The 14,562-nt window shown below is 51.5% G+C and overlaps 2 protein-coding genes across 6 annotated transcripts in view; one reads left to right on the top strand and one right to left on the bottom strand.

Annotated features, from left to right (window-relative positions):
- Positions 1-433: 433 nt before the first annotated feature.
- Positions 434-7,136, bottom strand: LOC122373015. The gene is made up of 4 exons (XM_043350733.1): positions 7,118-7,136; positions 2,973-3,932; positions 1,907-2,589; positions 434-1,591 (listed from the first exon to the last, which is right to left on the bottom strand). Exons 2-4 carry the CDS (start codon positions 3,109-3,111, stop codon positions 1,436-1,438), a joined length of 978 nt encoding a protein of 325 aa, XP_043206668.1. The 5' UTR covers positions 3,112-3,932; positions 7,118-7,136; the 3' UTR covers positions 434-1,435.
- A 337-nt stretch (positions 7,137-7,473) lies between these two features.
- The window catches only part of LOC122373012, a 17,225-nt gene continuing 10,136 nt past the window's right edge, over positions 7,474-14,562 (top strand). The window contains exons 1-2 of one of the 5 annotated variants that reach the window (XM_043350723.1): positions 7,474-7,556; positions 13,366-13,488. In XM_043350723.1, the coding sequence (XP_043206658.1) occupies positions 13,430-13,488 (59 nt within the window). In that variant the 5' untranslated portion in view covers positions 7,474-7,556; positions 13,366-13,429. The other 4 variants (XM_043350725.1, XM_043350726.1, XM_043350727.1 and 1 more) reach the window with 4 other exon arrangements.

Here is a 14,562-nt window from a genome sequence, read left to right as displayed (position 1 = left end):
AGGGTCTCTCATCAGTATACAGTGGGTCGAATCGGACTGCCCTGTCGGGCTCTAGTGACCACTTGAGAGTACATAGATTAGGGCGGACAGGCTGACTGCTAGCCTTACAAGCAGGATATGTTTGAAAATGCCCGCGTCCGGGGTTTGTTCGTTGCGTGCAATGAAAATGTTGGGTGATGGAGCGTTTGTAAGTCTCCGTTTGATGTGTTCAACCTAGTCAGCTGGGACGTTTTGAGACATGTATACCGTATGGTTGATGTTCACGCGTTGTGGGGAACCGTTTTCAGTGCGTGATTTAGACGGTAGTCGTTGTTGGTTGTGATTTTCCTTGTAGTTGATTTGTTTTGCATATGCACTTACCTATTTAAAGCGGTTATGGAACGAATTTGAATGTCAAGCCGTGTCTGTGATGGCGAAGAACAATATAATGTCATGTTAAAAATAGTTGTGTTGTATTTGTTTGATCTGGCATAATATTTTTTTTTCAGTAGCCACACTTATTTGACATTTCGTTGCAGAACTCGATTTCTATGGTCTGTACTACTGCAGTTCCCACTGGTGTTGTGCGACCTCCACTGTCCTGCACTTCACGTTTTCCCACAAATGGCAGCCAAATACACACACGCAATGCCAATCGTCACCAAAGACGCCCAACAGACACACACAGATCTTCCTCAGTTCATTGTGATACGACATGTCACGACCTAGAGCGAACACCTTCCCCTTTCCCCTCCCTCCCCTCCCGGTCCCACCGCGATGTCTAACCGACCAGCCAACTAGCAGCCGCGATGACACGATGACATCTCACTCTCCCCCTCCCCCCTCCAACACGGCTGAGCTCTGCACAGGTGTCCGTGTGAATATCAGACAGACGTAAAAACAGCGGCCCGCCCGCAGCTGGTGGGGTATATGGAGCAGCGACGGTGCGTGTGGTACAGGGAACAGCTGGGCGACAACCGCAAAAACCGCGGCTCGTCTCACAATATGATTCGATATTGTCTGGTTCCTTTCCTTCTCTGCACACATGATGCTCTGCAATCCGCACGAACACTAACATTGCACGGAGTAACACAAACTGGGGTGAACTACAAGACGCACAGGGAAGACACTTCGTTCATCCTTGCAGTTGCATTGAGCGATCATAGAATTCATTGAAGCGCTCGATAAATACCATCAATAACACTCTTCTAGAACGACGCCTTGTCCATTCAGTGTCCAGCAGTTTGGGTTCCCCTTTGAAGCCATCGTTGTAACTTACTGTATCATACTTCTCCAACAACAACACGACCGACGCCTGCGTCACTAAAGGGATATTTAAAACGTGTGAGACACGTCATAGTTATGTCGCTTTGTCGCCATTCTTTTCTGCCACGGACGGGCGAGAATGTCTGGTTGTAGCCCGACTGCTTCTCTCAGCTCTATCGTGCTCCAGCCGTCAGCAGGCCTCCTGTTCTGTGTGCCCGGTGTGTGTGATGAAGCGCAGCGCGTGTCTGACGGCCCCGCCAGCCGCCAGGAAGCCCCGTCCGATCCGGTGCGCCGCTGACACCACCAGCCTGGTCGGCAGAGCCGGCTGCGACTGCTGCTGCTCCCGCTGTCAACGAGAAGGGGAGGAAACGTCAGAGGGGACATTGACGGGAGATGTATCCGAGTGCAACGGTGATAGAGGGAGTTACGGTGACAGGCACAGTTGTGCTTGCTATAATGAACATTGCTTTTTGCTGAAAGGTGCTGCGATTACTTCCCCTTCCCGCCGTGCTGTGCCTGTGTGACAGAGGGAAATAAAGGGGTGGGCATTCACCAAATATCTCCTCTCCCGGCCGTGATCCTGCTATTGACCCGAGTTTAGTTGCTCCATAGGGTTATACCCGTTCGGTCTTAAAGAGACCTTTGCAGGGCTGCTACTGACCTGCTGTTTCAGCCGGGCCTCTCTGAGCTGGTCGGCCATCTCCCTGAGCATTCCGCCGACCTCTCGGAGGAACTCGTCTCGCACCTGGTCGTCTGAGAGGCCGAGCCGGCGCCGCTCGCGCAGCTCTGCCACGCGCGCCGCCAGGTACCGCTGGAACTCTGCCGAGAGCGCGCTGGCGCTGTCCGTCTGGTGTCGCCCGGCCCCCGGCCGGCCCGGACCTCCGCTCTCCGTGTACGCCCTCAGCCGGACCGCCAGGTCATCGGGCTCCGGAGGGGCGACCGGCGCCGGAGCGCGCATCGACATGGAGAACGGACGGGTCTGCGAGGAGTTCTCCACAGACTGGGAGGTGCGGCGGGCGGCGGCGGTGGCGGCCGCCCGAGCCGCCGCCTTTCCGACGGGGCCGCGGCAGGCTGACTCCGGTGTCAGCTCGACCGTGTTCCGGACAACATCGGGACTCGTCTCCGAGTTTTGTGCCTTCTTCTCAGCGCGGCGAGACTTCTTGGACCGTGTGAGCAGCTTCCTTAGCGAGTGTCCTCTGCGTTTGGGCGGTGGAGAGAGGTCACCCCCTGTATCGGGCGGGAGGTGACCGTCTGGGAGCAGAGGCGGGGTGGGACAGGCGCGGTCCTCGTCCGTGTCAGCCGGCGTGACGATTATCTCCGGCGGAGAGGTGCGCCTAGCCGCGGCTGAAACAGACGGGGACGGCGTCGTTAGCACGGAGACGGCGTCGCATGGTGTAGGATCCCCTGTGAATCAAGTGCACCTTTATTCACTAGTGGTAGAAGGGGAAGTGCCAGTGGGACACGCATCAGGCGGCACATCTCGATCAGGTCACTTAGCTCAACATTTTGTCATCATTGAATGAATATACAACCAAACTTGTATCGTTAGTTACCTTGAGTCTCAGACTGGCTGATCTACATACGTGACTAATTTAGCCTCGCTAAACATCCATCCCATTCTCGATCTCCCAAACATTTACGCCACTAAACGAGGCGGATTCTACGCCTTCCTCCATCTCCAAACACACCACCCCGTGCCTCAGCTCGTGCCTCGTGGGTCGTCTCACCGTTGGCATTGTTGGGTAAAGGGTCGGAGCTGTCCTCCTGCAGCAAGGCACGGAGGGAGCAGACGGCCTCCGCTCGACACCGGCGCAGGCACTGTTCGGCCCAGTCGTCGGCCGGAGGGTCACCCGGCTCCCCGGGCATGGTGGGCCGAGGGTCAGGTCACGCAGGGGTCACCACCGGACGGTGCTGGATGTCACAGACCGTCACTAATGGACGGTGATGAGCGTCACCACAAAAGAACGTTCCCGTCGCACCGAAATAACGCTATTTCAGTCGCACGCGAAAGCCACTGTATGCGTCGTTCGCCGAAGACAAATGTTGCCGATTAGACGGTTGTCGCCAGAAGTGTTGCTGACAAGCCGTTTACCGGGGAGCTCTTACTGTTACTGGGCGGTTTTCCGCTGGAACAAGCCTTGCATTGGCCGAATGATCACAGACTTTAACTGCGGCCGTCGGCAATTTTTACCACTATTGATGGTCACTGATTCTCACTGGGACGTCACTAAAGAAAGCACTCTTCGCGCTCACGGTCACTGTTATAGCCGCCGCCACCGGTGACCGGGTGTCCCTTGGTGTCACTGTTGGCCGTCACTGTTGGTCACCGCCGGTCACTGGTGGTCACCGCCGCGGTCACTGGTGGTCACTGGTGATCACTGACCGTCACTGGCGGTCACTGGCGGCCGCACCCTCGTCTGTCGCTCCCGGCCCGTCCGTCTGTCAGTCAGTACCTCCACCTCTGGCACGGACGGAGGAGCCGCCCCTCCCCCGGTCGCGAACCGAATTGGACGTCGGCCACCTCGCGAATCAGTGCCCGATGCGAGTCGGCGATCGCTGACCCGATGTGCCGATTTATTGGCTAGGTGGGCGTTGTGTTTCGCAGACGCTCGGTCTTGGCGCTTTAGGGGTTGTCACTCGAGCTGAGCTGGTGTCAGCGAGCGACAAATTACGGCGTATCTTGAGTCCTGCAAGATGAATAAATGGGCACTTGCACTCATTCAATCACTTCACTATGAGCTCAGTAGGCATTAGTCTTCAATAGAAGTCTCGGTTCTTTTGCTTCGTCGACTCACCACTGCGCTATATCTTCAGTGATGAACGTCACTAATCAACCAGCACATCACACGTTCACCTGACCACCATCACACACACGAGGCTCCGACCGCTGCGGCCACCTGACCGCAAATAGCCTCGGGGCATCGTCGCCGCGTAGTGCCGCCCTCTGCCAGCGCCGCCGCAGCGTCGGCGTGCCGCGCGATGCGTCGATTGCTCCACGTGCTCAACTGACAGCTGGGTGTCAGGTGTCAGGTGTCGGCGTGTCAGTGTCACGCGCCGAGCGAACGGCACGCGTCACGCACCGTGCGTGAGTCGGCACAGAACGGCGGCGTCGCTGCAATCGCAGCGCTGTTTTATAAGAAGTGCCGGCGCGTTGCATTGTCCTGAGACGGTCGTGTCTGGGTATATTTTCCACAGGTTGTCCTCGATCCTTGGGTCGGGCTTCGGCACTGGGTCTGCTGAGCTTGGTTGGCAGTCTGCTCCCTAATGCACCGACGAATAGGCAACCCATCTGGACTCTGGAATGAACACCCTACAGCTTACACTCTACCTCGACTCGTTGAGACGGGGTAGCCGACATATCAGCACCCGTGTTTCGATATAACGGCCGTGGACACTGCTGATGATTTTGTTATTTCCCTCCCTCCCTCTCTCTCTCTCTCTCTCTCTCTCTCTCTCTCTCTCTCTCTCTCTCTCTCTCTCTCTCTCTCTCTCTCTCTCTCTCTCTCTCTCTCTCTCTCTCTCTCTCTCTCTCTCTCTCGCTTTGTTAAGTGCGTAACAAGTGTCTCAACAACTCACAGGCACTAGGCGAGGCTGCGGGGTCGGAGTCAGACTCGGAGTCGAAGTCTGTCGGAGTCGACAGTTTTGACCGGAATCGAAGTAGGAATCAGAGTCGACTTTGGAAGTCAAAGTCAGAGTCAGAGTCGGGGTCGGAGTCACCGAAAATGCATCGACTTCGCAGGCCCGCCAGGGCTGTGGAGTCGGTCGGTCGGAGTCAACAGCTCCACCCGGAGTCGGAGTCTGATTCTGAATTTATTTTTAGATGCCGGAGTCGGAGCCGAAGGCACTGAAAATCCATCGACTCCGCAGCCCTGCTCACCAGACTTGTGCCAAGGTCCCAAAAAGGTCCGAGATCCAGGGTTCGCAGAGTCCAAGGTCTGGGACCTTGATGGATCCTGGACCTTGCATTGTGATTTTTGTCGTGAGACCTTGGAAACCCAGGACCTTAAAACGTCCATGTGCCGCGAGACCTTGGAATCCCAGGACCTTAACATTTGCATATGTCGCGAGACCTTGGAATCCCAGGACCTCAACATTTGTATATGCCGCGAGACCTTGGAATCCCAGGACTACAACATTTGCATATGTCGCATGACCTTGGAATCCCAGGACCTCAACATTTGCATATGCCGCAAGACCTTGGAATCCCAGGACATCAACATTTCATGTGACATCAACATGAGACCTTATAGAAACCCAGGACCTCAACATTTCATATGCCGTGAAACCATGGAAACCCTGAAACCATGGAAACCCAGGGGGTCAGGACCTCAAAATTTTGATATGCTGCAAGACCCTGCAGAATGCAGACCTTCAGTCCCAGTTTTATTATTTGTCATGGGATCTTAGGAGAAGGGTCTGGATCTGTACCATCATATTCTTGAGGGACCTCAAGAATCCTGGAAGCTGGACCATGAGGTTTATGTTGCACATGGCCACTAAGGACCCTGCACTAGGTTTTGTCTGTAAACACTTCAGTACCTAAATATCATGGTTGAGCCGCTGAGCGACCAGCTGCAAGGGGCTAAGATAGATACATGAAGAGAAAATGAACCAGACTGTTTATAAAGTAAAGACAATAAATATAAATAATACTTAACAAGAACCAGACTGTGTAGACATATACAGAGCCAAATCATTGTCATGGCTGTGAGGCAGAACTGGAACAAGAGACCTGATAGCTTTTTACATTATCAATGTTATGGATTATGAAACTGTCAAACAAGTGAAACAGTGGACAGTGGTGGTTTGGAAAGTTCTTTTCTAATCTCACCTCACATATTTTCTGGGCCTTGTTTTCTGGGTTGTGATATGCCGGGCTTGAAGCTACTTGGAAGCTACCCTGACCCACTGACCAAGCAAGTGTCAAACTTATTCGATTTGCAAGTCATCAAATCACCATGGGCATTGCGCAATGAGCATCCAATATAAGCAATGATTCCATGAGCATGACAGTTTAACTTTTCCGTTTAGCAGGTTTTCGTCGGACAATTTTTCGTATGCAGATTTTCGTCCGCAGACTTTCGTCTATGCATTTTTCGCCTGTGCATTTTTAAGTCCGCGCATTTTTTTCGTAAGGACATTTTCCGCCTCGTCCAGACGAAAAAATGCCGGACAGTAAAACACTCCGAAGAAAAATGCACCAAATCAATTCGTACAGACGAATAAATGCAAGACGAAAAAGTCAGACGAAAATCTGCCGACGAAGAACCGTCTGACGAAAAAATTGTCAGATGGAATTTTGTTCAGAGCCTAATGTGAATGAACAGTAAGTAAGGTTTGCGGCTTGCGCTCGCTGATACTCTAATTCTATTGGCTTAATCGAGCATTTGCCGCACACCGGTGAATGTGCGTATCTTAGCGCTGTTCGGCAGCCGGCTATTTTGTGTGCAGGGTATGACGTATTTCGCGAGCCGACGTCACAGGCGGTGACGTCGGCTCGCGCGCGAGCCGAGCGCCAACGACAAACTAACGGGAACCCTCGGACACCCTCGGGGCATAAACTGCGGAGTAGCATATTGAGCGAGTCTTATAAGGAAAATTCATATATTTTCGTTTCTCAAATGATAATCAGGGTGTCTCTTACCTTTTTACATATCATTTAGGCTTACCTAACACTTCAGTTGCCAAATATCTGCAATTTATTCAAGCGAAAGTATTTTCAGTAAATATCAATGGTATAGACCGAAATCTTTTGAATAAAAACTCCAACCAACAGAAATAAAAATAACTTAATTTATTCCAACCATTTCCTCCAAATAAACAACATAAAAACTCACTTTTACACACATCATTCATAATAAAGCATACGAACTTTTGACTTTTGACAATTGCGGCGTCGAGTGGCGCGCTGCTAGCGCTCTTTTTCGATCGCAGAGACCCTGCACGCGCGCGAGCACACTACGTCACGTCCGGGGGGCACAGGTATATGAAAAATCGCAGTGACGTAACACTTTTCTCGCTTCTCATTGGTCAATAGCCCGTTGCCGGAGGGGTGTTCACGGGCACCGCACACTGCTGCGTGCGGTGTGTGCGGTACGTCCAGCAGGCGTGGGGGTAGGGGATGGGTAGGCGGCTCTGACGTCACGGCTGCGTGCGGTGGACGGTCCGCTGTGGCCAGTCCCGACCGGCCACAGCGGTCGCTGTGTGCGGTGACGCAAGGCTGACGTAGGGACGCAGTGGGCGGAGCTTGGAGGCTGTGTGCGGTCCGACCGCACACAGGGTCCGTGAACAGCCCTCGGGGTAACGTGCACGTATGTTAAAATAATGTACATGCATTATTGTACATGCTCCATTGAGAACATTCCGTATCCGAAATGTTGCAGCCCCGCCAGTAAGTGTGGAAACGAGAGAGCTCATGCGTTGCCGCCGTGCAGCACTCGCCACCGGCGGTCATACCTCATCTGAGTACAAAAATCTGAATCGCGCTGTACGATCGGCCATCAGACGCGACATCCGGCTAGACATTCAGCGGCGGATCAATGATGGAGGTCCAAATTCCACATGGCGAGCAATAAGGTCTGTTGTGGGCACAAAACAGGCTGATAGAAATTTACCTACAGCAACGGCTGATCAGCTGAATGAATATTTTGTTAGCGTTGGCCCACGAGCGGCGAGCGAGGCAAGGAACTCAGGGCCGACCCCTGACCTCCCATGTCGCCTACCGCGGGTGGGTGCCTGTGCATTTAAGCTCACCCCACTGACTCTCCCAGAGCTGCGTGATGTGATATTTCAGATGAGCGGATCATCTGCCAGTGGCCAGGATGGCATCAATATCCACATGATCCGTATATCTTTTGCTGCAATTGGCAATGTGCTCCTGCACATTGTCAATTCTAGTATTTCTCTATCTGAAGTACCTTCTTCTTGGAAGCACTCACTTGTTTCTCCAATTTATAAGTCAGGAGAATCCTCTAAACCATCCAGTTATAGACCGATTTCGGTAGTTCCCGTGATCGCCAAAATCGTAGAACGAGCCGTTCACCAGCAAGTTTACAGTTATGTTTCTAGTAATCATCTTCTTTCCTCTACTCAACATGGTTTTCGTCCACGCCATTCAACCGAAACAGCTCTGCTGACCGTCTCTGATTATATCCTCTCCGCTAATGATCGAGGAGAGCTTTCATTCCTGTGCATGCTTGATCTAAGTAAATGCTTTGACGTAATTGACCACTCCAAACTCCTAACAAAATTACAGCTACATGGGATTGATGTCTCATGGTTTTCAAGCTACCTTATGGGCCATATGCAAAGTGTCACATTTTCTGACAGCTTGGGAAACCTCCGATGCTCCAAGCCGCTCCCTAATAATATCGGTGTATTTCAGGGCTCAGCGCTAGGTCCATTGCTTTACTGCATTTTTGCAAACGATCTCAGTCTATTTGCTGATGATGCGATGATCGTGCAGTATGCAGATGACACACAAATTTTAGTCAGTGGTAAAAAGGCGGAATTCAATCTTGTTGTTAGCAGGCTGGAACAAGTGTTGGAATCTCTGGGGTCATGGTTCCGAGCTAACGGGCTCAAACTTAATTCTGAGAAAACTCAATTAATGTTGTTAGGTAGCCCACAGAATTTGCGAAACATTTCCAGCTATGTTGTAAAATTTAATAATTGTAATTTGACTCCTGTTTCCGAAGCGAGGAATCTTGGAGTTCATTTTGACTGTGCCCTTAGCTGGGACACTCATGTTTCTGTTGTTGTGCACCGTTGTTTCGGAATTCTTACCGGATTGTCGCAACTGAGGGGCCATTTACCGCCATCTACCATTTCTATTCTAGTGGATGCCTTAGTTTTATCTCATATCCGCTACTGTTTATCCGTTTATGGTAATACCACAAACAAAAATCTTCTTCGGATTCAGAAAGTGATCAATTATGCCGCCAAAGTCATTTTCCGTCGCAGGAAATTTGACCATGTGTCCGATCTGCTTCAACGTTTGGGTTGGTTGAAAGCTAATGAGCTCGTCCAGTACCACACTATGTGCATGGTTCATAGAGTACGTCGCGCAGGCGAACCTGAAGCACTGGCTGAAAATCTCATTAAAAGCTCGGAGACCCGTGACCGCAATACTAGACAAAACAACACATTGTACGTACCAATGTCACATACAGAGATGGGACGAAGGCGTTTCTGCTGTCGTGCACCTCGCCAGTATAATGCGCTGCCACATGATCTGACGTTACGCTCGACGCCAGCTTTCCGGAGTCACTTAGTAAGCCACCTATGTGACAGTCGCACCGTGACTGGGCAAGAGTGACGTGGTCCGATGTCCGAACTATTAGAGCAATGACTATCGAGCGATTGTTGTTAAATGTGGATGATTCGTCTCGTGTGTGTATAAGATGTGCTATTTTTTTTTACAGCAACCTAGGCGTGGTTTATGATAGGGCAGGAAATGCTGTGTACATATGTTGCATGCTTTGTACTACATAACTGAGACTGTAATAGCCCCGAGTACATCGAGGATTGTCTCATTAAATACATTACATTACATGTGAGCGCGGGCAAGAGTACTAGCCGGCCGCCGTTGTGTGTTGTGCCGTGTGCGTGCTGTGTGATGTGTTGTGTTGTGTGTGTTTGGTTGTGTTGTGTTGTGTCACATTGTGTGATACTGTATATTGAAGTGTGTTCCGGCAGTTGTAAATAATATTTGGGTGCAAACAATGATTTAGGGCATTGCTGTTGTACCTTAGGTAGGTACTGTGCTGAATTACATTTCAATTGATTTGTTTGTGGCATTCAAAGCCAGATAACCGAAACCCGAAAAATCTCAAAAGTTTTTTGAATTTCGAAAAATGGAATATATGTGATAGTCCCTGCACCCTTCTATCTCCATACCAAATTTAAGATCGTTACCTCCTTTTTTGGCCAAGTTCAAGTTACAGCGAAAAAACTTCAAAATTGATGACACCAAATTTTTTAACTCAATTTTTAGCAAGTCTAGACCACATAGCGCAAAAGAAAGATCACAATTGAACTTCCCGTGATGAGCTGCATCGAATCGATACCCATTTTTGTTTTATGCAAAAATATCAAGTTTGAAATTTGACCTAATTTCAATTTGACCTGACCTTGACCTGACCTTGACCTGACCTTCACCAGAACATAATCTTAACTGGCACCAAAGGCTGCCTGACCCACATAATCGCGTTTGGCATATAAGATGGACCATAAAACGTGCATCACATGATATTTTCATATTGTAACCCTCAGTGACCTGACCTCTGTGACCTGACCTGGTATCAGTGACCTCAAATAGCAAAATATGTGTTTGATAAACAATTCCCCATCGATGATTTTCAATGAAATGCATTTTACTCGATTTTACAACGCATTTCTTGAAATGTCTGTAAACGGTGAAAACTCACGTTTGACCTGACCTGTGACGTCATCGATTTGACCTAGGTCGACCTAGGTCAATGAAATTTGGTCACAAGGTAGTTCGCTATTGGGGCTATCCAACACCGTTTGCTGCTTGTCGCTATGTTGTGTGGTTCAATCTCGAGATCTTAGGGGGGGGGGATTGGCCGTGGCTCTGGAGTGGTTTCGGGACGAGACGTCCCCGCCCCGGTCGTCGCGTGCTCGAACTGGCGAGCCGCCCTGAGTCTTCTCAGCGGAGGAACGGCCGCCCAGGTGAGGCCTCAACTCTCGGCATGGAGATGGTTATGGAAGACCTGGTTGAACATCGCCGAGCGAGGAGCGTCGTTAAGTAATACTGCAGTGGGTTCCTGCCCACTGCGGTATCGAGGGGAATGAGAGCGCAGACGACCTGGCAAAACAAGCGGCAGCCCTGAACTCAAACGCCCGCTCGCTGACCAGGGCGGTGCATTGTGCGGCCTCGCATCAATGGCGCGACAACTGGTCCGAGTCACTATTCAAGCCACTCCTCGGGAGCACGCCGGCGCTCCCTATTCCCGGAGAGGACCGGGAGGACGTCGTTTCGGTGCACCAGATAAATGCGGGCCACTGGGGCCGCAAGCGCTCCAGTACGTGCACCGAATCGGCTGTCTCCACTCCGCGGCGTGCCAGCAATGCCCGGACAAGCGGTGCCCCGCGGCGCTCTGCGCCGAGAAGAGGCTGATGTGCCGGAGCACGTGCTGCTCCGCTGCCCGGCCCTCGCTGACTCCCGCCAGCCTCGAACACACCGTTCCGCCGATTTTTGTGGACCTGGAACTTCCGGCTCCGGCCTTGTTTTACGGCACGGCGCTAAGCCCAATGAGGTACAATTGGGTTTCCGTGGAAATGAAAAATTTATATGGGAGAGCGTCCAAGGCTCCGCAACGCTCTGTCTGGTTGATATAGCCTTGTTCGATAGATGTGCACATGTGCTTTATATAAAAGTGGCTTAATTTTGACACATATAGGCTCCCAACTTTCGGCGCAAATCATGCAGAAATTTCAGGGCAAAATTGCTTGCGCCGTTGGCGCTAGAGGGTCTTACGGGCGCCCAGCGTAGTGCATGGATGTTTTCCAATCTGGCCATTCAACTCAAACAAAAAGCGTGTCACGGCAATAGAAGACCACATCTAGTAGGTACCTGCCCCTTACGATTCACTGCAGGGTGATTATTGTGTGATGTGCCTCATTCACGGCAGATTTGATTTCTTTGTACTTTGCCGCGGCAAGAGTGGCGGCCCTCAAGGTCTGCCATCAGCCATGCGCATCTCGCTGTACCACCGAGCAACAACGCCAAACCCTCACATGACCCGAGAGCATCTCGTTGAATGCTGCAGAGTGCAGAATGCAACAAACTCAGATTCGTTCGACCCAACTTATTAGCTGCGTCGAACATACCCGATAAATCGTTCGCATCTGACTGTTTGAAGCGGCGGAGCGGTGATTTTCTAGCCCTCACATCGGCCGTGACCATCCCTCTCAGTCTACCGCCGGCACCTGTTGTTAATGTTCGTCCTTCCCTTCAGTCTCACAGCTGAGACGTACCTAGCCTTCTGGCTCTGTAGGGACCTGTGGGCGGCCCCCAGGGCCGCCACGACGGCGCCGCTCCGCACCTCTTCTAGGTCCGGGTTGATAGATCCCAGCAGTCGGTGACGGGTGGCCATCAGAGCCGGGCAGCGCAGGAGGACATGCGGGGGGGGGGGGGGGTGTCCGCCCCCTCCCGGCAGACGGGGCAGAGTGCGGCTCTGCAGTGTCGATCGTCGCACTGCTCGCACCCCGCCAGCCGGGAGGGCGCCAGCCCGACTCTGTGGTGCCATTGGGTAGAGCTGGTCCAGTGGCCGGCACGGAGCTGGTGTACATACGTCCACCGCCGCTGACCGGTCTCCGCCGGCCACAGCAGGCGGGAGTCGATTCCCCGTCAGCTGGCGGAACCAGCCGGCCGGCCAGGCCCGGATGGTACTGGCCCTCACCACGCTGTCGGCGGCCCGGTGGGCCGTCTGGAGCTGGACGTCGATGGGAACTTGATCATGGGCGAGATTGCTGGCCTCCTTGGCGATCGAGTCCGCTCTCTCGTTCCCGCCGGCACCTTGCGGAGCGGCGCCAGGCGACGGGGAGCCGCCAGCAGGACCCTCTCGTAGAGGGCAGTTTGGGTCCGTTTGGCGTGTGGATTCCCCTGCTGGTCGCCCCAGCGGGGGCGGGCTCGAGGCCCACACCTCCCACCGCGTGAAGGCGGACCCATCCGGGAGTCCCGCCGGCACCTCGTAGAGCCGAGCGGTGCGTTTCGTGTTGTAACTGTGCGAACTTCCGGGCGACCCACGTGATTGATGGGGCCACCAGCGCTAGCATAGTCCGTTCTGACCACTGCACACTCATTTAGACCCGAGAGCACACTGAATTACGTGTCGAAGCTCCAACAATGTTTTTCTTTTCGATTTTCCTTATTTATCTCGTCTGGTCTGTCATGTCCGTCACTAAGCCAATTCTGCACCACACTACACTAAATCCGCACCGCACCGCACCAAATCCGCACCAGTCGAGCAAGCCCGCACCGACGAGATCTCGTTGAAAGTGCCATACTTTGGAGATTGGGCTCGTGCACTGACTGCCCAGTGCCTGCCATTTACAGTGCCAGTCCCTTTACAATGTGAAATTTATTTGTTACAGGGAGTTACAGCGTACAGGCACATAATCTGGATGCGTGATACTCTGGTTGTGATACAAGAGAATCATGCCCACAATTCGCTGTGTTCTCTGCGCTGCAAAGCAACCACAGGACACGGTATTCCAGTAAGTACAGTAAACTAGTTATGATTGTACCTATCTCATACCTTCCACTGTACCTTCTGTTTGTATTGTGCTGTATATTACAGTTATTATTTGATGTTGTAAGTGCCTCGTCAATTGTGTTTCTACTTCAGCTTCTGTGTCTGCTGTCTGCATTTCTCTTTTCCTCTCTCCCTCCCTCCCTCCATCCTCCCCTTTCTAGCTCTTGTTGTTCCTCTCTCCATCTACTCATAGGTTCTTAACCTGCAGCCGGTTCGCGTTGGCGCACTAAGGCCCTGGTGCCACTTGATTTCAAGTCTCACTAGGCGATTTCGGTTCGCGCTGAGCCACTAGCCGATTGGTGTAAAATGCCGCTTAGTGTCACTACCTTCAAGTGTCACTTGGCCACCTAGTCTTACTAGCTTCCTAGTGCGCCATCTCGAATCGACCCCTGCGCCCCACTGGGGGGGGGGGGGGGGCTATTTATAGCACCCCCTCCCGTTTTTCTGCAATAACTTCCAAACCGCTAGACTTATCGACGCCAAACTTTCATTACCTTCGGCTGCATCAATTTGACACCTTGTGTCAAAATTTGAACTTCGTAGCTACCATAGGTCGGCCGGAAATGACGTCAGAGTGACGTCATGTTCGGCCGATTTCGACGCAAAACATTGAACCACGGCAATCGTTCCCAAGGGCTCAGTTTTTAAGCTAGATCCAATTTCTTTGCATGAGAGGACTCAGAATAGACTGCGCTATCAAACTGCTATCTCGGATTTTCAAAATTTTGAAAATTTTGAAAATTTCATATAATGAAATTCAAAATTTACATTTTTACATTTTTTTCAAAAAGTTTTTGACTTTTCGAAAAACCGGAATATATGTGATAGAACGCGTTATTATGACTAACTCTAGCAAGTTTTAGCTAAACATCTTCAAAAATGGCCAAGTTATACGCATTATTGCAAAAAATTCACAATTATTAATTTTTCAAATCAATTTTTCAGCACGTATTTGACATCGTACGCCAATATAAATAGCACCATCGTGTTCCTGAGCTCAAACTGCATCCAATAGACACCTTTTTTGTTGAACAAT

Source organism: Amphibalanus amphitrite, unplaced genomic scaffold (genome assembly GCF_019059575.1).
Source record: "Amphibalanus amphitrite isolate SeventyFive unplaced genomic scaffold, NRLGWU_Aamphi_draft 001431F_arrow, whole genome shotgun sequence".
In the NCBI taxonomy this organism is placed as follows: Eukaryota; Metazoa; Arthropoda; class Thecostraca; order Balanomorpha; family Balanidae; genus Amphibalanus; species Amphibalanus amphitrite.
This window is presented reverse-complemented; position numbering and strand designations above follow the sequence as displayed.